Below are 27,160 nucleotides of genomic sequence, written 5' to 3'. Positions count from 1 at the left end.
GGGCCTCCAGTTTCTTCCAACCAAAGTGGCCTGCACCATTGTGATAGGCTTCTAGCACCATCCTCGTATCCTTCTGTGGTACAATCACTTGCCACACCTTCTCATGCGTCCTCGGGTCAATGATGCTCCTGTAAAGTTTGTCTTGATAGATGAATAATCGACCCCTCTCCTTCCATAGGTACTGTGCCTCAGGTGGGGCTCCTTTGTCAAGGCTGGCGCCCGGCTGGCTGATCAGTTTCTTTACCAAGCCTACCGCTGGATCATTTTCCTGGGTCTCCTTCCAGTTGTAGTGAGGTAGTGGGTTCAGGGTCACCTCTTGGCGGTTGGCACGCGACTGCCGACACTGTTTTGCTCCATGGCGATGGAACGCTGGCAGCTCAATCTCTTCAAGATCATCTACATCTTCACCCTCGTCTGCTAGGTGAGGCATCCTGGACAGAGCATCTGCGTTGCCGTTCTTGCGGCCAGCTCGATACTTGACAGTAAAGTCATAATTCGCCAGTCGGGCTACCCAACGCTGCTCCATGGCACCCAATTTAGCAGTATCCAAGTGGGTCAGGGGGTTGTTGTCCGTGAAGACAGTGAATTTGGTGGCTGCCAGGTAGTGTTTGAACCGCTCTGTGATAGCCCATACCATGGCCAGGAACTCTAGCTTAAATGAGCTATAATTTTCTGGGTTTCTTTCAGTAGGCCTGAGCTTCCTGCTGGCGTAAGCAATCACACGCTCTTTGCCTCCCTGCACCTGTGAAAGCACTGCTCCCAGTCCCACATTACTGGCATCTGTGTACAGTACAAATGGCAGACCGTAGTCAGGGTAGGCTAGGATCTCTTCACCCGTCAAGGCCCCTTTCATTTGTCTGAAGGAGTGTTCTTCTGCTTCTCCCCAGTGAAATGGCGGGCCGGAGATCTTTCCTCTCTTCTTTGGGTGGCCTACCAGGAGCTCTTGCAAAGGCGCTGCCATTTTCGTGTAGCCCTTGATGAACCTTCTGTAGTAGCCTACCAAGCCAAGGAACTGACGTACCTCCCGGACGGTAGTAGGTGTGGGCCATTCCTGGATGACTGTGACCTTCTCTGGGTCCGGTGCTACTCCTTCTGCACTGACCACGTGACCTAGGTACTGGACCTTTGGCTTCAGTAAATGGCACTTGGATGGTTTCAGCTTCATTCCATATCGGGATAGCGCTTCAAAGACTTCAGCCAGGTGTTTCAGGTGGTCCTCGTAGGTCTTGGAGTACACGATGACATCATCCAGGTATAGCAGGACGGTTTCAAAGTTGAGGTGCCCTAGGCAGCATTCCATAAGCCTCTGGAAGGTCCCGGGGGCATTGCAGAGTCCAAATGGCATGCTGTTGAACTCACAGAGGCCCATTGGGGTGGTGAAGGCCGTCTTCTCCCGATCTTCTTCTGCTACAGATACTTGCCAGTAGCCACTAGTAAGATCTAGGGTAGAAAAGTAGTTAGAGGTTTTCAAGGCAGCGAGGGATTCCTCTATCCTTGGCAAAGGGTAGGCATCCTTGTGTGTTATCTGATTTATCCGTCTGTAATCCACACACATCCTCATCGTGCCATCCTTCTTTCTTACCAGGACCAGGGGAGCCGCCCAGGGGCTACAACTGTCCCTTATGACGCCTGCCTCCTTCATGTCCTTCAGCATGTCCTTTGTGCGCTGGTAATGGGCTGGTGGAATAGGCCTATGTCTTTCCTTAATGGGAGGATGACTGCCTGTGGGTATGTGATGTTGCACCCCTTTGATCCTACCAAAGTCTAGTGGGTTCTTACTAAAGACCTGCTCGTATTCCTGCACGACCCTGTAAACCCCATGTTTCTGGTAGACGGGTGTAGAGTCGGTCCCCACGTGGAGTTTCTGGCACCAGCCCTCTAACTGCTTTTGGGAGGTCTCGCCCTCTTTTGAGTCAGCTTGTGTCAGGGGACCTACAGGTGTTATGGCGTCATCTGAGCATGTAAACAGTTTGGCTATGGTAGCGTACCTTGGTAGTCTGGCTTCCTCCTCCCCACAGTTCAGCACTCGTACAGGCACTCGTCCCTTGTGTACATCAACTACCCCCCTGGCTGTCAGAATCGTGGGCCAGTGGTCTGAATGAGTGGGCTCTAGTACAGCCTGGTAATCTTGTCCTCTGAGACCTACCGCTGCTCTACACCACATCATCATTTCACTCCGTGGGGGTATCACAATGGGGTTAGCATCCATCACCCGTACACTACCAATCTCACCGCCAGCCTGTTTTACCTGTTGCTTCCTCAGAATGATTCGGATCTCCTTTTGCAAGGCTCTTTGCGACCTGCCCTCAGCACCTTCAACAATCTGGTGAAGCAACAACAACACTTCCCCTAGGCAATTTTCTATGACATTAGTGCCTAAAATCATTTGCGGGTTCCTTTCTCTAATATCAGTGTCCACAACAATCAGTCCTTGTCCCTTCATTTCCTGCCTTCCCACCTTTATGGTTACCTCTTTGACCCCGATCTGGTCTATAGGTTGTCCGTTGGCAGCATAGATGGTGAGGGAGGGGTCCGGTGGTCGGAGATCGTCGTCCGACCAAAACCTCCGATAAAGGACATACGGGATCGTGGTGACCTGAGAGCCGGTGTCCAATAACGCCGGGGTAGGGATCCCGTCCAGGACGATGGACAGGACAGGACGTCCACCCACGTACTGATCACAGCAGCGACTTGGGCCTGATCTTCTTAATCCTGAGGACTGGCCCCCGGCCCCAGGTTTGGCTCGTTTAAAGGACAGGCCCTTGCATAGTGTCCTGCCTCCTGGCAACGACGACAGATGGGTTGTCCAGATGAGTCATAGCGATCACTGCTCCTGCCTCGGGTTGGGGGACCTCTTCTCCTCCGCATCCAAGGGACGTCCTCTGGGTTGTCAGCTAGCAGGATCCGATGAGGGACTTTGGTCTCTGAGGGCAACTGCATTGCTTTCAGGATTTGTGCGACGTCCTTAGTGAGCTGTTGCACCTGGGAGGATAGTGTATTTATGGTCTCTGCTGGCGTGTTGAGTCCTTTTGCAGTTACCAGGGCCTGCGAGGAGGATTCCGCTCCTGCAGCCGTGGAACTGGCAGGCCATGCTGGTGCGACGGGGTCTGTGTCCACAGGAGGTTGGAGTGCTTTCACTGCCCTGTCTTTCAGAATGGCAAAGTCCACGTCAGGGTGTTCCAGGGACCACAGCTTCATCTGCTTCCCATCCTCAGGAGAGCGCAGGCCCCGCAAGAATTGTTCCTTCATCATCCGGTTTCCTTCCTGATCACTGACAGGGTCCACCAGCTTGAGAGCCCGTAGTGCAGCCTGCAGCCTGAGGGCATAGGCTCTTATGCTATCTTGGGGCTTCTGCCGGCAGTTATAGAAGTCCGTCCTCAGCTCTCCCTCGGTGCGGTGTTCAAAAGCAGCTGCTAGTTTGGCAAAGATGGTCTCAACAGAGCTCCGGTCATCATTGGTCCAGGACTCAGCTTCCAATTCTGCTGCTTCAGTCAATTGTCCCAGCACCACAGCGGCCCTCTGCTTACCAGTCATCGCGTGCATGTCTAGCAGGGTGTTGATCTTCTTCTTAAACCCGGTCAACGTGTCTATTTTACCGGCGTATTGGGGCAGCCATTGCGCTCCTGGGACATACAGCAAGGAAACTGGCATTATGGGGGAGATTTCGGCCGGCGCGGCTGCGACCGCGGCACCGGCACCAGGCGCTGCTGCGTCCAGCGCGACGGGGGCTGGCATCGCTTGGGCTGCGTCACCCTGACCAGGGGCATTACCTCCTGCAGCGTCCATTTTTCTTCAAAAATCTGCGCGCTCCCTCTCCACTTCCGGGGTCAGTACGCTCTCCGAATTGTGGGGATTCTGGGGCGGCCACACCTCTTCGTGGGCGGTGCTCTTCTCCCTCGCGCGGGCTGCAGCGCGCGCTTTTGAAGATGGCAATATGGCGGCGGTTCAATTTTTTTTGCGGTCGGACCTCTGAGGCACACGGTCACCTGTCTGAACAGGTCTAGTCCTTATCCTGTTCGTGACGCCAGAAGTTGTGAAGCCCCACTAGTATGTGTCGGTGCAGTACCTTCAGGGACTCCACGTGGATGGAACAGTCTGGTCACAGGTAGGGAACCTTCTTTTAGGATTGTCGTGACGCCACTCTCAGTATTGCGGTCAGCGGGGACCGCCACTGCAGATTAAGGGATGCCTGGGGCTGATGGTGGGTGCAGTCAGTATATTAGCCCCCTGAGAGTGAGGCAAGCCCCAGGCCCCGGTGTATGTGTGTGGGACCACAGGTCGCAGAATGACTCAAACACAGTCCAAGAAGTCTTTCAACGTGTTTACTCACTGTTTGGAGGTCACGGTGAGATGCCCGGGCGACACTGTGATAACCAGGTTGAACCAGGAATTCCAGGAGGCCGTTCTGAGGGTAGCTGTCCACTCGCCTTCCTTGCACTCTTTCTGTTTTAGGAGGATCCTTTGCTTGAAGCGTGGTAGGACCCCTCCAGGGAAGCTGTTACCACCCTGCTCCCCTCTCTCTGGCTCGTCTGCCGGCAGCGTGGCCTTGGTGGGATGGCTTCTGGCCCTGTCCCCTTATGGGCCTGGTGATTGCTGCTTGGCTCAAGCTCTGTGTAGTCGTGGTGAGGGCATGAAGTACCCCCCCCCACCTGTAGGTTAAGCAGCTCTGGATGATCTGCTGCCTGTACTGGGGACCTAGTTCCCCTTGTGTGCTCGGATACCGGGATCTCCGTACTCAGCCACCCTTCTCTCTCTGGATGATTTTCAGGCCGACCCACGGTACTCCTTTCTCCCCCGCTTTCAGCTACTGCACTCCTCAGGACCCGTCTGACACGAGAGCTCCTCTGCTCCCTTCCACACACTTCAACTTCTTCCTCCAGACTCCCCTCTTCCTCTCTCTCTCTCTGCCCTGCTTCCTAGCAACCAGCCCCTGAACACACCCCCAGCTGGGAATTGAAAGTTAACCCCTTCTGGCTACTCAAGGGTCCCCTCTGGTGATGTGGGAGGCCTGGTCACTGTATGTTTGTGTGTGCGCCTCATCCTGGCCTTTGGAGATTACCTGGAAGCATTGTTCCCGCATGGGTACAATACTCTGTGGTGCCTGACCAGGTCAGGGGCGCCACAAGGACACACTGCAGTTCTCACGAGCGGTAATGTGGTGACATCACCGATCGTGAGAAATGACCTGTAGTTACCCCTGCAGCATCACTCACTGAATGAGACTGCATTGAGTACTATGTGTCAGACCTGTATGGATTACGCCAGAGCTGTGTGTTGGGAGGGATAATAAAGTGGTGAAAGAGGGGGCTTTTTTGTTACTTTATTTAAAATAAAGGATTTTTCGGTGTGTATGTTTATTCACTTTACTTACAGATTAATCATTGGGGGTGTCTCATAGACGCTTCCATGATTAAGTCTTGACTTAGTGGCAGCGATGTGCTGCTATTAACTCGTTATTACCCTGATTGCCACCGCATCACGGCAATCAGGAAGAGCTGGTAACACGCCGGGACTGTTGCATAATGCAACATTCTCGAGGCAGCTGCAGGCTGATATTCTTGGCGGGGAGGGGGGGGGCTCATTAACCATGGCTCTCGCCCTCCCCAGCCTGAGAATACTGGGCTACCGCTGTGTGTTTACCTTGGCTGGACGGTAAAAATACGGCGGAGCACACGTTTTTTATTTTTAATATGTACGTTTGATTTCTATGTGTATTCTATATGTCTGTGTGTGATATGTGTGTGTGTGTATTCTATATGTCTGTGTGTGTGTGTGTATTCTGTGTGTGTGTGTGTGTGTGTATTCTATATGTGTGTGTGTGTGTGTGTGTGTATTCTATATGTCTGTGTGTGTATTCTATATGTCTGTGTGTGTGTGTCTGTGTGTGTGTGTATTCTATATGTCTGTGTGTGTATTCTATATGTCTGTGTGTGTGTGTCTGTGTGTGTGTGTATTTTATATGTCTGTGTGTGTGATCTGTGTGTGTGTGTGTGTGTGTGTCTGTGTGTGTGTGTGTCTGTGTCTGTGTGTGTGTGTGTGTGTGTGTGCGTGTGTGTCTGTGTGTGTGTGTGTGTCTGTGTCTGTGTGTGCGTGTGTGTCTGTGTGTGTGTGTGTGTGTGTGTGTGTGATCTGTGTGTGTATTACACCATGTTCCAAATTATTATGCATATGTTATTTTTCTCTGATTTTCCTGAATGCTCGGTGCAGATGACCGTCCGTCTAATAAAGTCATCCCCCGTTAGAGGATACATGGAGTTTTATTGTAGAAACCTCCCAATGATAACAGTATAATCTTCCTGTTCCACATTATTAGGCACGGGAGAGTTTCTAAACATTTTATATGTTGTAAAGACCTGAAAATGCTGATTTGTGGAATCTGCAGCATTAGAAGGTCACATTCACTGACATAAAAAGCTATTTACATCCACAACCTCCGAACAGGCCAAGCTACATGTAACACAGGAGCCCTTCTTTGACGTCACCTTCACAATTCTTGCATCCATTGAACTTGTGAGTTTTTGGAGAGTTTCTGCTTGAATTTCTTTGCATGATGGCAGAATCGCCTCCCAGAGCTGCTGTTTTGTGTGAACTGTCTCCCACCCTCATAGATCTTTTGCTTGATGATGCTCCAAAGGTTCTCTATAGGGTTGAGGTCAGGGGAAGATGGTGGCCACACTAGGAGTTTATCTCCTTTTATGCCCATAGCAGCCAATGTCACAGAGGTATTCTTTGCAGCATGAGATGGGGTTATTGTCATGTATGAAGATGATTTTGCTCCTGAAGCCACGTTTCTGCTTTTTGTACCATGGAAGAAAGTTTTCAGTCAGAAACTCCATATACTTTGCAGAGGTCATTTTCCCACCTTCAGGAACCCTAAAGGGGCCTACCAGATGTCTCCCCATGATTCCGGCCCAAAACATGACTCCTCCACCTCCTTGCTGACGTCACAGCCTTGTTGGGACATGGTGGCCATCCACCAGCCATCCACTACTCCATCCATCTGGACCATCCAGGGTTGCTCCACACTCATCAGTAAAGAAGACTGTTTGATAATTAGTCTTCATGTATGTCTGGGCCACTGCAGCCGTTTCCGCTTGTGAGCACTGGTTAGCGGTGGCCGAATAGTAGGTTTATGCAGCACAGCAAGCCTCTGAAGGATCCTACACCTTGAGGTTTGAGGGGCTCCAGAGGCACCCTCAGCTTCACATATCTGTTTGCTGCTTTGTAATGGCTTTTTAGCAGTTGCTCTCTTAAGCGGGCTTTACACACTACGATATATCGGGCGATATGTCGTCGGGATCACGTCATGAGTGACGCACATCAAGCATCGTTAGTGATATCGTAGCGTGTAACAGCTACGAAAGAGTGTGAACGAGCAAAAATACTCACCTTATCGTTGCTCGTTGACACGTCGCTCATTTTCTAAAAATCGCACGTCCGGTTGTTCATCGTACCCGGGGCAGCACACATCGCTCCGTGTGACACCCCGGGAACGATGAACACAGCTTACCTGCGTCCTGCGGTTCCCGCCAGCAATGCGGAAGGAAGCAGGTGGGCGGGATGTTACGTCCCACTCATCTCCGCCCCTCCGCTTCTATTGGCACGCCGCTGTGTGACGTCGCTGTGATGCTGAACATCCCTCCCCCTTCAGGAAGAGGATGTTCGCCACCCACAGCGAGGTTGTTTGGAAGGTAACTATGTGTGACGGGGTTTACGGCTTTGTGCGACACAGGCAACAAATTGCCCGTCTGGATCCAGCGAGATGTGCAGGATGAAGTTACCATGTGGAATCGGGGACCGGTGACGGGATCAGGCTGACGGATGATGGCGGGATCCACAGCAGACAGTCACCGGGACACTTCCTGGGGAATCAGCAACCTGGACCAGGTCAGGACGGCAGACGGGCTCTGCGGAAGAGACAGAATTATTGTGGAGACAAGGCACAGAGGGACCTGAACACCTAGCATATGGAAACACGTTGCACAGGCACCGCCCACCTGGAAAGGGAAGTCTTATATACCCTGTACCTGTATCAGCCGTTTCCTGTTCCCGAGACGCTGGCCCTTTAAGAAGAGGTGAGTGAGCGCGCCCGCGCCCTAATGCGCATGCGCGAGGCCCGAGTGCCAGAGACCAGTGCAGGAAGCTGGGAGGAAGCTGAAGGAGATGCAGGGGAGCCAGGCAGAGAGTCCTGGGTCGCAGGAAGACGCCGGAACCGGCGGATGGAAGACACGAAGGCACGGAGGACGCACAGGAGGGGGAGTGAGAGGGACCGCCGCGGGCAGGAGGACCGGAGACCGGAGCGGTGAGTGACAGGCGGTGCCGGGACCCAGGGAGCGTGAAATGTGTGCGTGTTTACTCTCTGCTCCGCTTCCTCTTCCTGTCATAATGACATCACTTTCTTGCAAAACTCAGGCAGTGATTAACATTATGTCCTGAAACATGTGAAATACCGCGGAAATAACGCAGGAAAACGCAATTCTTTTTATCAAGAAAATCTACAGGAAGAATTTTCTTGAGAAAGAAACGCAGCGTGCGCACAGATCATTTTTTTCCACAGGTTTTGGTAGGGAATGTCTGCAGAAAGGTTACAGCCATTTTCTAAAGAAATTTCTGCAGCAAAAACGCAAAAATAAAAGGGTAAAAACGGAGTGTGCGCACAGGGCCTTAAACATCACGTGAGTGAGAAAACTCCAAACATTTACTAACAGACACAGGCAGGGACGGCTCCAAGTTTTTGTGGGCCCCGGGCAATAGAGTCTCAGTGGACCCCAAGCACACGCAGACACACACATACACAGATATGTACACATACAGGCATACGTACACATACAGGCATATGTACAAATACAGGCATACGTACATATACACAGATACAGATACGTACACATACAGGCATACGTACATATACATATTTGAATACAAATTCACAAAAGTACACAAAAAGACAAACATAAACAAAAATACATAGAAAGACAAAAATATACGGTATACACAGTCACATATACTGACATACATAGACAAACATCATACCTGCACACACACATACACAAACACACACACACATTAGATATTTTTAAAATGGAGAAGTCGGCACCAGCCTTATTCACCTCCCGCTTGTCTGCATCCAGCTCCTCCAGACAGCATGTAGCTCTGCAGGATGCACTGCATGATGGCCGTCACTAACAGACATGGCCACACACCGTGCACACTGACATACATACAGTACATCACAGGATGGGCAGGGGAAAACTGAACATATAAGAAACCAACTTCACCCCAAACAAGAAACTGAACGAATAAGAAACCAGCTTCACCCCGAATAAGAAACTGAACGAATAAGAAACCAACTTCACCCCGAATAAGAAACTGAACGAATAAGAAACCAACTTCACCCCGAATAAGAAACTGAACGAATAAGAAACCAACTTCACCCCGAATAAGAAACTGAACGAATAAGAAACCAACTTCACCCCGAATAAGAAACTGAATGAATAAGAAACCAACTTCACCCCGAATAAGAAACTGAATGAATAAGAAACCAACTTCACCCCAAATAAGAAATCAAATAAGAAACCAACTTCACCCCAAATAAGAAATCAAATAAGAAACCAACTTCACCGCGAATAAGAAACTGAACGAATAAGAAACCAACTTCACCCCAAATAAGAAACTGAATGAATAAGAAACCAACTTCACCCCGAATAAGAAATCGAATAAGAAACCAACTTCACCCCGAATAAGAAATCAAATAAGAAACCAACTTCACCCCGAATAAGAAATCGAATAAGAAGCCAACTTCACCCCGAATAAGAAATCGAATAAGAAACCAACTTCACCCCGAATAAGAAATCGAATTAGTAACCAACTTCATCCCGAATAAGAAATCAAATAAGAAACCAACTTCACCCCAAATAAGAAATCAAATAAGAAACCAACTTCACCCCGAATAAGAAATCAAATAAGAAACCAACTTCACCGCGAATAAGAAACTGAACGAATAAGAAACCAACTTCACCCCAAATAAGAAACTGAATGAATAAGAAACCAACTTCACCCCGAATAAGAAATCGAATAAGAAACCAACTTCACCCCGAATAAGAAATCAAATAAGAAACCAACTTCACCCCGAATAAGAAATCGAATAAGAAGCCAACTTCACCCCGAATAAGAAATCGAATAAGAAGCCAACTTCACCCCGAATAAGAAATCGAATTAGTAACCAACTTCACCCCAAATAAGAAATCAAATAAGAAACCAACTTCACCGCGAATAAGAAACTGAACGAATAAGAAACCAACTTCACCCCAAATAAGAAACTGAATGAATAAGAAACCAACTTCACCCCGAATAAGAAATCGAATAAGAAACCAACTTCACCCCGAATAAGAAATCAAATAAGAAACCAACTTCACCCCGAATAAGAAATTGAATAAGAAACCAACTTCACCCCGAATAAGAAATCGAATAAGAAACCAACTTCACCCCGAATAAGAAATCGAATAAGAAGCCAACTTCACCCCAAATAAGAAACTGAATGAATAAGAAACCAACTTCACCCCGAATAAGAAATCGAATAAGAAGCCAACTTCACCCCGAATAAGAAATCGAATTAGTAACCAACTTCATCCCGAATAAGAAATTGAATAAGAAACCAACTTCACCCCGAATAAGAAATCGAATAAGAAACCAACTTCACCCCGAATAAGAAATCGAATTAGTAACCAACTTCATCCCGAATAAGAAATTGAATAAGAAACCAACTTCATCCCGAATAAGAAATCGAATAAGAAACCAACTTCACCCCGAATAAGAAACTGAACGAATAAGAAACCAACTTCACCCCGAATAAGAAACTGAACGAATAAGAAACCAACTTCACCCCGAATAAGAAACTGAATGAATAAGAAACCAACTTCACCCCGAATAAGAAACTGAATGAATAAGAAACCAACTTCACCCCAAATAAGAAATCAAATAAGAAACCAACTTCACCCCAAATAAGAAATCAAATAAGAAACCAACTTCACCGCGAATAAGAAACTGAACGAATAAGAAACCAACTTCACCCCAAATAAGAAACTGAATGAATAAGAAACCAACTTCACCCCGAATAAGAAATCGAATAAGAAACCAACTTCACCCCGAATAAGAAATCAAATAAGAAACCAACTTCACCCCGAATAAGAAATCGAATAAGAAGCCAACTTCACCCCGAATAAGAAATCGAATAAGAAACCAACTTCACCCCGAATAAGAAATCGAATTAGTAACCAACTTCATCCCGAATAAGAAATCAAATAAGAAACCAACTTCACCCCAAATAAGAAATCAAATAAGAAACCAACTTCACCCCGAATAAGAAATCAAATAAGAAACCAACTTCACCGCGAATAAGAAACTGAACGAATAAGAAACCAACTTCACCCCAAATAAGAAACTGAATGAATAAGAAACCAACTTCACCCCGAATAAGAAATCGAATAAGAAACCAACTTCACCCCGAATAAGAAATCAAATAAGAAACCAACTTCACCCCGAATAAGAAATCGAATAAGAAGCCAACTTCACCCCGAATAAGAAATCGAATAAGAAGCCAACTTCACCCCGAATAAGAAATCGAATTAGTAACCAACTTCACCCCAAATAAGAAATCAAATAAGAAACCAACTTCACCGCGAATAAGAAACTGAACGAATAAGAAACCAACTTCACCCCAAATAAGAAACTGAATGAATAAGAAACCAACTTCACCCCGAATAAGAAATCGAATAAGAAACCAACTTCACCCCGAATAAGAAATCAAATAAGAAACCAACTTCACCCCGAATAAGAAATTGAATAAGAAACCAACTTCACCCCGAATAAGAAATCGAATAAGAAACCAACTTCACCCCGAATAAGAAATCGAATAAGAAGCCAACTTCACCCCAAATAAGAAACTGAATGAATAAGAAACCAACTTCACCCCGAATAAGAAATCGAATAAGAAGCCAACTTCACCCCGAATAAGAAATCGAATTAGTAACCAACTTCATCCCGAATAAGAAATTGAATAAGAAACCAACTTCACCCCGAATAAGAAATCGAATAAGAAACCAACTTCACCCCGAATAAGAAATCGAATTAGTAACCAACTTCATCCCGAATAAGAAATTGAATAAGAAACCAACTTCATCCCGAATAAGAAATCGAATAAGAAACCAACTTCACCCCGAATAAGAAACTGAACGAATAAGAAACCAACTTCACCCCGAATAAGAAACTGAACGAATAAGAAACCAACTTCACCCCGAATAAGAAACTGAATGAATAAGAAACCAACTTCACCCCGAATAAGAAACTGAATGAATAAGAAACCAACTTCACCCCAAATAAGAAATCAAATAAGAAACCAACTTCACCCCAAATAAGAAATCAAATAAGAAACCAACTTCACCGCGAATAAGAAACTGAACGAATAAGAAACCAACTTCACCCCAAATAAGAAACTGAATGAATAAGAAACCAACTTCACCCCGAATAAGAAATCGAATAAGAAACCAACTTCACCCCGAATAAGAAATCAAATAAGAAACCAACTTCACCCCGAATAAGAAATCGAATAAGAAGCCAACTTCACCCCGAATAAGAAATCGAATAAGAAGCCAACTTCACCCCGAATAAGAAATCGAATTAGTAACCAACTTCATCCCGAATAAGAAATTGAATAAGAAACCAACTTCACCCCGAATAAGAAATCGAATAAGAAACCAACTTCACCCCGAATAAGAAATCGAATTAGTAACCAACTTCATCCCGAATAAGAAATTGAATAAGAAACCAACTTCATCCCGAATAAGAAATCGAATAAGAAGCCAACTTCACCCCGAATAAGAAACTGAATGAATAAGAAACCAACTTCACCCCGAATAAGAAACTGAATGAATAAGAAACCAACCTCACCCCGAATAAGAAATCAAATAAGAAACCAACTTCACCCCGAATAAGAAATCGAATAAGAAACCAACTTCACCCCGAATAAGAAACTGAATGAATAAGAAACCAACCTCACCCCGAATAAGAAATCAAATAAGAAACCAACTTCACCCCGAATAAGAAATCGAATAAGAAACCAACTTCACCCCGAATAAGAACTCAAATAAGAAACCAACTTCACCCCGAATAAGAAATCAAATAAGAAACCAACTTCACCCCGAATAAGAAATCGAATAAGAAACCAACTTCACCCCGAATAAGAAATCGAATAAGAAACCAACTTCACCCCGAATAAGAACTCAAATAAGAAATCAACTTCACCCCGAATAAGACACTGTGTCTTTACGGCACATGTCCTCTGAAGATGCTTCGACAGGTGACCTTGAATCGGGGTCATCTTCTATTAAGATTGATTCCCTACCCCATTTCAACTGCTTGGCCCCAGACTTTACTTGATAGTAGGAAGGTGCTTCATCCTCACACACTGCAATCATGCTTTCATGGATTTCTTTAGGCTGCTTATCTTACTTTGTAAGGAATATAATCGCAGACGGCAGCCCCTCACTTTCTTGTTAGAGCCACGCAGTGCTGCTTTCATTCCACTGAACCTCTCCTGTGTCTGAGGCTCGCTCAGACATGTCTGCACATACACAGAAAGCTCACAAACACTGACAGAACATGGTGGCCTAGATAAGGTATTGAACACCCCTCATGGTGTTGTCCAGGAACATCTTACTCCTAAGATGGTGCCGTGGAGCAGTCAGGGGCTACCATAACTCTGTCGTCCCACCCATCATCTTGGCTTTGCTGCTGCTGTCCATGTCTTGGAGCATAATCGTTTCTCTAAGTGTCTTCCCCCAACTTCTCGCATTCCAGGGTAAATCATCTTCTGTGTGCTGACGTTTGAAGGTGTTCGCTAAAAAGGACTCCAGTACAAGAGTCCACAGAGGGGTAAAGATACCACTAAAATTGGGTAACGTTCTCTTCTCCCTTCCTTGGAGTAATTTTTAAGTGTCACCATCACAGGAACATACATTCATGGCCGAAAGTGCTGGTAACCTTGAAATTGTTCAAGAAAATGAAGTATTTCTCCCAGAATATTATTACAATTACCCACATTTTGTTATACACATGGTTATTTTCTTTGTGTGTCTTGGAAAAGCAAAGACAAAATAAAGAAAAATTGGACAGAATTTCACATAATACCCCCAAAATGGTCCGGACACAATATTTGCCCCCTCCTCTTAACCCTTCTTTCTCACCCTTTACCCTCTGGAATAAATCCCTTCCATCAGTCGCCTCCTCACCCGTCCACAGCTTCTTCCTCCTCTCACCTGGAATCTTGGACTCTTCTTTATAAACGTCTCCAGGTCTCTCATATTTGAAGGTGTCACAAACCAAGCGGGGGGTCATTTGGACGTCCCTCCCCTTGGTCGCGACCATGTCAATCTGTGACGAAACCGCACCTTTCTGCCCCACCCAGATGTCTCTAATGCGTCGGAGCCACGCGATACGACCTTGTCACTTCCGCCAACATACAACATTCTGCTCCCCCAAGTGGTAGGTAAGGTCCTCTTGGCACAATACAGCACTGATACCTCCTGTTCCCGCTGGCACAGGGAGGCACGGGAAGGGGAACTGAGTAGTCCGCACGACCTCTAGCTTTCCCAAAACCCCAACAGGCACTTTCCACTAGCCCCAGTGGAACAGACTTCTGCCAGTCGGGTACAGTGTGGTAGACTGCCACCAGTTCCTCGTTAGATATAGGCCTGGTCTTAGCAGGACTATATCGAGCCAGAAACCAGCCCAAGTAGCGTGTAATACTAAGCCGAGCTCACGGACATGGAGTTCGGGAATCAAGATAAAAGCAACAGCTCAAGATTAAATTTTATATGTAATGGCCGTGAGGGCACACTAGATAATACACTATATACAGGATGGGATTTACTGATTAAGTACAGTTATAGATAAGACGTGGTTACAAACAGATACAGAGATGGATCAGTGACCTTGTTCCTCATGAATAGGCCTGATGTTGTCTGGCACAGGGGGGTGCTCTGGAGCCATAGGTTTTCCTGGGACTCCTCGCGTGTTTATCGCACGTGACCTCTCAGAGAACACCCACAAGATGTCCGTTCTGGTTTTTAAGAACCTACGTTCCCACCATGTCCCATCCCTCTTGTGACCTAAGACTGTGCTGGGCATCGGTGTGCCTTTTTTAGCTTCCAAAAGGATATGCATTTTCAGTTTTCCCCATATCTCCACCACTGAGCGCCTCACACGGAAGATATGAATATTATAGTTCCCATCAGGATTTTATCTATCCATAGATAGGAAATACGGGATGTCTGTGGGCCTTCTACAGCCAATTATTATTTATGAATACGCACGTCTCACAATTTAACGGAAATATGTGTGACGTGCATCTTGCTGTCAGGAATCTGGAAATATGCCTGCCTAATTTGTGGGTGCAACGCACTCCCCAATATTGTAACTCATTGACCCGGTCCAGTCTGGCCTTGTCCTTTGAGGCTTGGTTGTAAACTTGAAGTTCTCCACCTATCTTCTGAGCGGGACAAGTCCTTCGGCAGGGGGACTTGCTGGCTCAGGAACTGCTTTGGGGGTCTGCAAATGTAATGTGACAACTAGGTGACATGTGTGAATATCATAATCCTCATATTTCTCATAATATCCCTCATCATAATCCTCACAGAAGGCACCTTCTTGTCTCCCACTTTTCAGATCTCTCCACAGGTGTGAATGGGGTTTAGGTCCGGACTCATTGCTGCCAATTCAGGACTCTCCAGCGCTTTATTTCCTTTCATTTCGGGGGTATCTGGAAGTGTTTGGGGTTATTGTCCTGCTGGAGACCCCTGACCTAGGACTGTACCCAGCTTTCTGACACTGGGCACTATACTGCCACCTCGAATCTTCAGATTTCACAATGTCTTGCACACAGTCACCGCACCCAGTGCCAGAGGCAGCCGAACATCTCTGACCACCATGTATGACTGTAGGTGCTGTGTTCTTTACTTTGTGGGCCTCATTCCATTTTCAGTAACCAGTAGAATGATGGCTTTACCATAAAGCTCTATCTTGGTCTCATCTGTCCTCAAGATGTTGTCCCAAAAGGATTTTGGTTACTCACGTACATTTTGGCTTTTTTTGTCTGTGTGCCAGCAGTGGGATCCTCCTGAATCGCGGATAGTCCGCGCTGACACTGATGCCCTCAAACCTGCAGGACAGCTTGAATTTCTCTCGATCTTGAGTGAGCCTTATCCATCGTCTGGACTATCCTGCGTTGCAACCTTTCATTTGTTTTTCTCTGATGTCCATGTCCAGGGAGTTTAGCTACAGCACCATGGGGTGTAAACTTTTTGATTATATTGCGCACTATGGACAAAGGAACATCAAGATCTCTGGCGATGGACTTGTATCTTTGAGACTGTTGATATTTTTCAACAATTTTGGTTCTCAAGTCCTCAGACATTTCTCTTCTATTTTTGTTCTCTATGCTTATGTGAATAGCTGGAGTATATAGTACTGTATTATATAGATATGGGATAAAGAGAGACGTGGAATGGGCCACCACTGGAGAAATATGGACTTCAGGGTTATGTCTGTCATTAACCTCAACTCCTTCTATGCTTGTTTTACAGCTTCTTGTAGTGACCAAGATCCTGCACCTGCTCGAAGAAACGCGATTGCACCATATCGGTGGTGGCCATGGAAAACGACTACACGCCGCACCACAACACACTCAACAACACACACAACTACACCGCAAACTACTGTCCATACTAACCACACCACTATGCCTCATACCACTGTCCACACCAACCACACCACTATGCCTCATACCACTGTCCACACCAACCACACCACTATGCCTCATACCACTGTCCACACCAACCACACCACTATGCCTCATACCACTGTCCACACCAACCACACCACTATGCCTCATACCACTATCCACACTAACCACACCACTATGCCTCATACTACTGTCCACACTACTACACCTCATCCCACCGCCCACACCAATCACACATCCACACCTCATCCCACCGCCCACACCAATCACACATCCACACCTCATCCCACCGCCCATACCAATCACACATCCACGCCTCATCCCACCGCCCATACCAACCAGACGTCACTTCCCGTCACCACGATGCCTCCATCTACTGAATATTTTGTCAATGGCACCGCAGGTGTATGCTTGAGGATAACAGCGTCCTTCAAAATATCATATAATGATACAAGAAAGTCAGAGGTAACTTGAGGGCTTTTCTACTGGTCATTATCATATACAATATTGCAGTAAGGGTAAAGTTGTGAATCGGAGAATCTGCTTATTTGTGCCGTTGTTTCTCCTCCTTTGGCATCTGACAGTCGTTGCAGATGAAATAGGAGGAAAGTCACGCGACTTCTAAAGTGCTGGAAATGAGTAATATTGTTACGTCTTTCGGACATCAGCAGCTCGCCATCACGTCAGTCCTCAGTCGTGTTTTAAAAATGTACCTCCATGTCGTGTACAATGCGATAGCAATAGAAAAGGGGAACTACGTGAGAACATCTGCAACTTCTCCACTTTATGTTGTGTCATTGTAAGAGTGAGGAGGTCTGAAGATAGGAACAGCATGCGCCGTAAGTATATTACCACGGAGGATTCAAGGTGGAGCTGCTACAAGGAGGACTGATCTCCACATGTGCCCAGTTTGGCTTGAGCCACATGACTGAGGGTAGGGTACATCTCCAGCCCATCTGAAAACTCAGACATGCACCGTTGTCTGCCTGGCGCATGCGCGGTGAAGCTGTGTCTTCTTGTACTAGGAATCCTTTTCTTGCAGGATGGTGGGCTCGGGTGTCGATAAAGCCAGGGCAACACACCAGTGCAGGATGCCGGGCTATGGTGTCGATAAAGCTAGGACAACCCACCAGTGCAGGATGCCGAGCTCTGGTGTAGATAAAGCCAGGGCAACCCACCAGTGTAGGATGGTGGGCTCTGATGTAGATAAAGCCAGGACAACCCACCAGTGCAGGATGCCGGGCTCTGGTGTAGATAAAGCCAGGACAACACACCTGTGCAGGATGCCGGGCTCTGGTTTAGATAAAGCCAGGACAACCCACCAGTGCAGGATGCCGGGCTCTGGTGTACATAAAGCCAGTGCAACCCACCAGTGCAGGATACCGGGCTCTGGTGTAGATAAAGCCAGGGCAACCCACCAGTGTAGGATGGTGGGCTCTGGTGTAGATAATGCCAGGACAACACACCAGTGCAGGATGCCGGGCTCTGGTGTAGATAAAGCCAGGACAACCCACCAGTGCAGGATGCCTGGCTCTGGTGTAGATAAAGCCAGGACAACCCACCAGTGCAGGATGCCAGGCTCTGGTGTAGATAAAGCCAGGACAACCCACCAGTGCAGGATGCCGGGCTCTGGTGTAGATAAAGCCAGGACAACCCACCAGTGCAGGATGCTGGGCTCGGGTGTAGATAAAGCCAGGACAACCCACCAGTGCAGGATGCCGGGCTCTGGTGTAGATAAAGCCAGGACAACCCACCAGTGCAGGATGCCAGGCTCTGGTGTAGATAAAGCCAGGATAACCCACCAGTGCTGGATGCCGGGCTCTGGTGTAGATAAAGCCAGGACAACCCACCAGTGCAGGATGCCAGGCTCTGGTGTAGATAAAGCCAGGACAACCCACCAGTGCAGGATGCCGGGCTCTGGTGTAGATAAAGCCAGGGCAACCCACCAGTGAAGGATGACGGGCTCTGGTGTAGATAAAGCCAGGACAACCCACCAGTGCAGGATGCCGGGTGTATCATAGTATCATAGTTTTTAAGGTTGAAGGGAGACTCTAAGTCCATCTAGTTCAACCCGTAGCCTAACATGTTGATCCAGAGGAAGGCAAAAAACCCCAATGTGGCAAACAAGTTCTAATGGGGAAAAATGTCCTTCCTTCGTCCACATCCGGCATCAGACTAGTTCCCTGGATCAACACCCTGTCATAAAATCTAATATACATAACTGGTAATATTACATTTTTCAGGAAAGGCGTCCAGGCTCTGCTTAATGTTAGTAGTGAATCACTCATTACAACATCATGCAGCAGAGAGTTCCATAGTCTCACTGCTCGTACAGTAAAGAATCCTCGTCTGTGATTATGATTAAACCTTCTTTCCTCAAGACGTAGCGGATGCCCCCGTGTTCCAGTCGCAGGCCTAGGTGTAAAGAGATCTTTGGAAAGGTCTCTGTACTGTCCCCTCATATATTTATACATTGTGATTAGATCCCCCCTAAGCCTTCGTTTTTCCTGTCTTGGTATTGCAGCCCCCCCATTCCTCTAATAATCTTGGTGGTCTTCTCTGCACCCTCTCCAGTTCAGCTATGTCCTTCTTATATATCGGTGACCAGAATTGTACACAGTATATAAGTGCGGTCGCACTAGTGACTTGTACAGAGGTAGAACTATATTTTTTTCATGAACACTTATACCTCTTTTAATACATCCCATTATTTTATTAGCCCTGGCAGCAGCTGCCTGACACTGGCCACTAAAGTGAAGTTTACCATCCACCCATACACCCAAGTCTTTTTCTGTGCCTGTTTTACCCAGTGTTCTACAATTAAGTACATAATCATAAATGTTATTTCCTCTACCCAAGTGCATGACCCTACATTTATCTACATTAAACTTCAATTGCCACTTCTCAGCCCAATCCTCCAATTTACATAAATCTCCCTGTAATATAAAATTATCCTCCTCTGTATTGATTACCCTGCAGAGTTTAGTATCATCTGCAAATATTGAAATTCTACTCCGCATGCCCCCAACAAGGTCATTTATAAATATGTTGAAAAGAAGCGGGCCCAATACTGACCCCTGTGGTACCCCACTATGAACTGAGACCCAGTCCGAGTACGTACCATTAATAACCACCCTTTGTTTCCTATCACTGAGCCAGTTTTTAACCCAGTTACACATATTTTCCCCTATCCCCATTATTCTCATTTTATGTACCAACCTTTTGTGTGGCACCGTATCAAAAGCTTTTGAAAAGTCCATATACACAACATCCACTGCATTTCCCTGGTCCAGGCTTGAACTTACCTCTTCATAGAAGCTGATCAGTGTGACAGGATCGATCCCTCATAAACCCATGTTGATCTCTGTCATAAGGTTATTTTTCTTGAGATACTCCAGTATAGCATCTCTCAAGAAACCCTCAAGGATTTTACCAACCATAGAGGTTAAACTTACCGGCCTATAATTTCCCGGCTCAGTTTTTGTCCCCTTTTTGAATATTGGCACCACATTTGCTATGCGCCAGTCCTGCGGTACCGACCCTGTTATTAAGGAATCTGAGAAGATTAAAAATAATCTTTTTATAAAAAGCCAGATAAAGATTTAGATAAAGCCAGGGCAACACACCAGTGAAGGATGGTGGGCTCTGGTGTAGATAAAGCCAGGGCAACCCACCAGTGCAGGATGCCGGGCTCTGGTGTAGATAAAGCCAGGACAACCCACCAGTGCAGGATGCCAGGCTCTGGTGTAGATAAAGCCAGGATAACCCACCAGTGCTGGATGCCGGGCTCTGGTGTAGATAAAGCCAGGACAACCCACCAGTGCAGGATGCCAGGCTCTGGTGTAGATAAAGCCAGGACAACCCACCAGTGCAGGATGCCGGGCTCTGGTGTAGATAAAGCCAGGGCAACCCACCAGTGAAGGATGACGGGCTCTAGTGTAGATAAAGCCAGGACAACCCACCAGTGTAGGATGCTGGGCTCGGGTGTAGATAAAGCCAGGACAACCCACCAGTGCAGGATGCCGGGCTCTGGTGTAGATAAAGCCAGGACAACCCACCAGTGTAAGCACAGAGCAAAATCCACCCATCGTCATTGCGCATGCGCCAAACTACAACACAAAGGCTATCAGACTTCAGGCGACGTGGCTGGACCAGACAGCTCTCAGACTATTCCACTGGGCGTCTCCACGTCCTCACCCTACAAAGGCAATGTACATACAGTGGATGAAAAGTCAGATTTAGGTTGATTATACTCTTACTATTACATATATTAAGAAAAGGGGATGAAAAACAACTTTAAATCTACACCTAATTTTATATGTAAATTGATGGAATTATTTATCTTGTACCATTGTAGCTGGTCCTCTAATCACATCCAAAGCTGTTTATTGTCTATGACAAAACTGCAGTCCATTGTGGGGGCTCAGGGGGACGTTTCACAGTTGGAGCTGAACAGTTGGCAGCTCTGGATGTGACTGGAGAAGTCGGGATCAAACTGAAGATAACAAGGCAGGGAAAACGTTACCGATTTATAGGCCGATTACACCTGCTGCAGACCCCCACTAATGACCCGGTATAAGTGGTCTCCAAGCGTCTCACCAACGTCACCATCTGCAGACCTCCTCCTCAAAGCAGTTTGCTAAACCTGGTACCAATGCACAAAGCTGGTGGGTACTTGTGAGCCCCTCAGCGCTCCCGAGTCATCACTAGGGGAGCCCTGGTGGAGGGGATACGCCATCACTAGGGGAGCCCGGTGGAGGGGATACGCCATCACTAGGGGAGCCCTGGTGGAGGGGATACGCCATCACTAGGGGATCCCTGGTGGAGGGGATACGTCATCACTAGGGGAGCCCTGGTGGAGGGGATACGCCATCACTAGGGGAGCCCTGGTGGAGGGGATACGCCATCACTAGGGGAGCCCGGTGGAGGGGATACGCCATCACTAGGGGAACCCTGGTGGAGGGGATACGCCATCACTAGGGGATCCCTGGTGGAGGGGATACGTCATCACTAGGGGAGCCCTGGTGGAGGGGATACGCCATCACTAGGGGAGCCCTGGTGGAGGGGATACGCCATCACTAGGGGAGCCCTGGTGGAGGGGATACGCCATCACTAGGGGAACCCTGGTGGAGGGGATATGCCATCACTAGGGGAGCCCTGGTGGAGGGGCTACGCCATCACTAGGGGAACCCTGGTGGAGGGGATACACCATCACTAGCAGAGCCCTGGTGGAGGGGATACGCCATCACTAGGGGAGCCCTGGTGGAGGGGATACGCCATCACTAGCAGAGCCCTGGTGGAGGGGATACGCCATCACTAGGGGAGCCCTGGTGGAGGGGATACGCCATCACTAGGGGAGCCCTGGTGGAGGGGATACGCCATCACTAGGGGAGCCCTGGTGGAGGGGATACGCCATCACTAGGGGAGCCCTGGTGGAGGGGATACGCCATCACTAGGGGAGCCAGGGGAGCCCTGGTGGAGGGGATACGCCATCACTAGGGGAGCCCTGGTGGAGGGGATACGCCATCACTAGGGGAGCCCTGGTGGAGGGGATACGCCATCACTAGGGGAGCCCTGGTGGAGGGGATACGCCATAACTAGGGGAGCCCTGGTGGAGGGGATACGCCATCACTAGGGGAGCCCTGGTGGAGGGGATACGCCATAACTAGGGGAGCCCTGGTGGAGGGGATACGCCATTACTAGGGGAGCCCTGGTGGAGGGGATACACTAAGCTCGAGATAGACTATAAGACATGATGTAACACAAGGGTGACACGAGAAAAATCAAACAGAAATGAAAAATATGGAAATTGAAGTGTCAGAGGAGCAGAAGCTTCACGGGACCTTTGGGTTGTAATGCGCTATCCAGTAATTGCACCATTCCCTACTCAGATTGTGAACCTCCCGGAGCCGGGCACAGAAGCTTCTGGAAACTGCTCTGCAGAGAAAGCCTGGCTGAGCCTGACCTTCCCACAAGGACAAGTCACCATCACATTCAGCCAGGTATGGAGGTGAAAGACCAAGGTGTGGTAGGTGGGACACCAGGGTAACGTACCGGGAAAAAAGGGGGAAGAGCGATCTCATATAGGCACTACCTGGCAATACGCAGCTATCCAGAACACAAACTGGGTGAAGGGCGGAAACAACACAGAAATTTGCTGATAACGACATTTTATATCTCCACAGGATACCAAGGACAACAACTTCTTCCTGAGTGAGGTTAATATAACTCTGAAGAGTTTAGGTAAAACATGAATGACCACCAAAATGACCACCATGTTCTGGGGTGTATCATCATGTAATAATCCTGCCCATGTTCTGGGGTGTATCGTCATTGTGTAATAATTCTGCCCCTGTTCTGGGGTATATCATCATCATGTAATAATCCTGCCCGTGTTCTGGGGTGTATCATCATCGTGTAATAATCCTGCCCGTGTTCTGGGGTGTATCATCATCGTGTAATAATCCTGCCCGTGTTCTGGGGTGTATCGTCATCGTGTAATAATCCTGCCCATGTTCTGTGGTGTATCGTCATTGTGTAATAATCCTGCCCATGTTCTGGGGTGTATCATCATCGTGTAATAATCCTGCCCGTGTTCTGGGGTGTATCATCATCGTGTAATAATCCTGCCCGTGTTCTGTGGTGTATCATCATCGTGTAATAATCCTGCCCGTGTTCTGTGGTGTATCATCATCGTGTAATAATCCTGCCCGTGTTCTGTGGTGTATCATCATCGTGTAATAATCCTGCCCGTGTTCTGGGGTGTATCATCATCGTGTAATAATCCTGCCCGTGTTCTGGGGTGTATCGTCATTGTGTAATAATCCTGCCTTGTTCTGGGGTGTATCATCATCGTGTAATAATCCTGCCCGTGTTCTGGGGTGTATCATCATCGTGTAATAATTCTGCCCGTGTTCTGGGGTGTATCATCATCGTGTAATAATGCTGCCCGTGTTCTGGGGTGTATCATCATCGTGTAATAATGCTGCCCGTGTTCTGGGGTGTATCATCATCATGTAATAATGCTGCCCGTGTTTTGGGGTGTATCATCATCGTGTAATAATCCTGCCCGTGTTCTGGGGTATATCATCATCGTGTAATAATCCTGCCCGTGTTCTGGGGTGTATCGTCATCGTGTAATAATCCTGCCCGTGTTCTGGGGTGTATCGTCATCGTGTAATAATCCTGCCCGTGTTCTGGGGTGTATCGTCATCGTGTAATAATCCTGCCCGTGTTCTGGGGTATATCGTCATCGGGTAATAATGCTGCCCGTGTTCTGGGGTGTATCGTCATCGTGTAATAATGCTGCCCGTGTTCTGGGGTGTATCGTCATCGTGTAATAATGCTGCCCGTGTTCTGGGGTGTATCGTCATCGTGTAATAATCCTGCCCGTGTTCTGGGGTGTATCATCATCGTGTAATAATGCTGCCCATGTTCTGGGGTGTATCATCATTGTGTAATAATCCTGCCCGTGTTCTGGGGTGTATCGTCATCGTGTAATAATCCTGCCCGTGTTCTGGGGTGTATCATCATCGTGTAATAATCCTGCCCGTGTTCTGGGGTATATCGCCATCGTGTAATAATCCTGCCCGTGTTCTGGGGTATATCATCATCGTGTAATAATTCTGCCCGTGTTCTGGGGTATATCGTCATCGTGTAATAATCCTGCCCGTGTTCTGGGGTATATCGTCATCGTGTAATAATCCTGCCCGTGTTCTGGGGTATATCGTCATCGTGTAATAATGCTGCCCATGTTCTGGGGTGTATCGTCATCGTGTAATAATCCTGTCCGTGTTCTGGGGTGTATCATCATCGTGTAATAATGCTGCCCGTGTTCTGGGGTGTATCATCATCGTGTAATAATGCTGCCCGTGTTCTGGGGTATATCATCATCGTGTAATAATCCTGCCCGAGTTCTGGGGTGTATCGTCATCGTGTAATAATCCTGCCCGTGTTCTGGGGTGTATCGTAATTGTGTAATAATCCTGCCCGTGTTCTGGGGTATATCGTCATCGTGTAAAAATCCTGCCCGTGTTCTGGGGTATATCGTCATCGTGTAATAATCCTGCCCGTGTTCTGGGGTATATCATCATCGTGTAATAATCCTGCCCGTGTTCTGGGGTATATCGTCATCGTGTAATAATCCTGCCCGTGTTCTGGGGTGTATCGTCATTGTGTAATAATCCTGCCCGTGTTCTGGGGTGTATCGTCATTGTGTAATAATCCTGCCCGTGTTCTGGGGTATATCGTCATCGTGTAATAATCCTGCCCGTGTTCTGGGGTATATCGTCATCGTGTAATAATCCTGCCCCTTTTCTGGGGTGTATCATCATCGTGTAATAATGCTGCCCGAGTTCTGGGGTGTATCATCATCGTGTAATAATCCTGCCCGAGTTCTGGGGTGTATCGTCATTGTGTAATAATGCTGCCCGTGTTCTGGGGTGTATCATCATCGTGTAATAATGCTGCCCGAGTTCTGGAATACTGAATATGAAATCTCTAAATTCCAGTTTTGTTTTTCAGAGCCGGAGAAGTTTGGTAATTCCAGCCTGAAAGCCATGGTCACTCCTCTCGCACGCTCCTTCTCTTGTGAAAAAGTGAACATTGAAGTGACCTCCAATGTGAGCTTAGCCATCATGCACGTCAAGGCTCAGGCCTTTAAACTGGATGGAGGAAACTACGGAACAGGTGAGCTTTCTCCCAAGACATAGATTTCATCCTAAAAACGAGAGCTCCACTATGGGAAAGTTCTCCTCAGCCATTGAGCTTCCGGGGGTTCGGTCCATTTAGCACGGGGGCCCTCTTCTTGTTGAGATGTACATAGTAATCCCCAATATAAAATACGTCACTTGTTTGTATCTCCACAGAGATGAAATGCTCCGATGGATCCAAGGATATGACTGTTCCGATCGTGGTTGGGATCGTACTTGTGGTGCTGATCCTCATTGTGGTTATTGCTTACTTTGTTGCCCGTCAGCGCAGTCACAGAGGCTACCAATCGCTATGAGAGGTGCCATCGAGCAGATACCGTCCCCACCTACCGGCCATAGAGCGCGATGGGCGATCACTGGATCCACACACTGCAGGACAGGCTGACCACAAGGCGCCATTTGTAGGGTCACTATCCCTCAGCCTGGAGGAAGCTATGGTGGGCAGCTGACGGTGTACAATGTGCTTCTCGTAAACACGGCACATTATCTTTTGTGGGGAATCATCTGACTTTTTCCGGTTTAATAAGGCTTTGTGTGACAAATTCTGGAAATGCCAAACTCATCAGTAAAGTGCTGATCCGACCCTTGCACTTCCTCAGTGGACTCACTCGTGACCAGTTTCACAAAAGCAGTTACACAATACGTGGGGGGGTTGTGGAGACGGGAGGGGGGGGGGGGTACAGAGTCACATACTTTACAGCTCGGTTATAAAACTCTGTTCTTTACACTCAGGGGATGGAAAACCTGTCCATTCACCGGACTTCTCACAGCTGGGGGTTTGTGCCAGCGGTCCTTGTCCTGACTGTATCTTCATCTGTATCTTCAGCTGTATCTTCCCTCCTGTCCTTCGCCTCACACCGCTTCAGCATGGACGGCGTAGGATAGCCGCGACCGGATGATTCTAACAAACCATCATCTGTACGGGAAGGACTAGAGGTCTCCATGCACTTTAGTTGTTTGTCCGCCGGACGATCGTTCAGCTGACATTTGTCAAAAAAGTGCACCCTCTGGCAGACTTGAAAGCTGTAAACACTCTGACAAAAAAAATGCCGTAAAAACGCATGGATTTTCAATGCGTTTTTGTCAGTGCATTTGTTAAAGGAGAAATAAAATATGATAGGAAAGGATAATTGATGGATAGCTACAATAGATAAATAGATAGAAATAGAAAGAACATATAGAATAGATAGAAGTAACAGAATAGCTCAATAGAGGGTAAAAAAAAATGATGTGGGGTCCCTTACACTTTTCATATCCAGCACAAGTACAGCAGCAGCTGCAGGCTCAGACTCTCAGATGTCTGAAAATTAGAGGGAATCCCACACACTTTTTTAAAAAAAAAAAAAAAAAAAGAAATGACATGGGGTCCCCTCCCTATTTTTCTAAAACCAGCCAAGGTGCAGCAAACACCTTGGGGCTGATATTATTAGGGTGGAAAAGCCCATCGTTATTTGGCCCTTTCCAGCCTAACAATAACAGCCCACAGCCTCCCCAGAAGTGGCCCATCCATAAGATGCTCCAATTCTGGCGCTGGATCCAGCTCTTCCCATTGCCCTGGTGCCGTTGCAATCAGGGTAATAAGGAGTTAATGGCAGCCCACAGCAGCCACTAAGTCCTAGATTAGTCATGGCAGTCGTCTATGAGACCCCACCTCATC

General features: G+C 47.6%; 1 protein-coding gene across 2 annotated transcripts in view; it reads left to right on the top strand.

The window, feature by feature from the left end:
• Positions 1-26,090, top strand: part of LOC142302197 (lysosome-associated membrane glycoprotein 1-like) — a 63,747-nt gene extending 37,657 nt beyond the window's left edge. For both annotated transcript variants that reach the window (XM_075343288.1, XM_075343289.1), the window contains exons 3-7: positions 16,635-17,257; positions 22,684-22,794; positions 22,978-23,035; positions 25,316-25,480; positions 25,660-26,090. In XM_075343288.1, the coding sequence (XP_075199403.1) occupies positions 16,635-17,257; positions 22,684-22,794; positions 22,978-23,035; positions 25,316-25,480; positions 25,660-25,799 (1,097 nt within the window). In that variant the 3' untranslated portion in view covers positions 25,800-26,090. The remainder of the gene's footprint in view (positions 1-16,634; positions 17,258-22,683; positions 22,795-22,977; positions 23,036-25,315; positions 25,481-25,659) is intronic.
• The last annotated feature ends 1,070 nt before the right edge of the window (positions 26,091-27,160 follow it).

This window comes from Anomaloglossus baeobatrachus, chromosome 4 (genome assembly GCF_048569485.1).
Source record: "Anomaloglossus baeobatrachus isolate aAnoBae1 chromosome 4, aAnoBae1.hap1, whole genome shotgun sequence".
NCBI classification, from domain to species: Eukaryota; Metazoa; Chordata; class Amphibia; order Anura; family Aromobatidae; genus Anomaloglossus; species Anomaloglossus baeobatrachus.
This window is presented reverse-complemented; position numbering and strand designations above follow the sequence as displayed.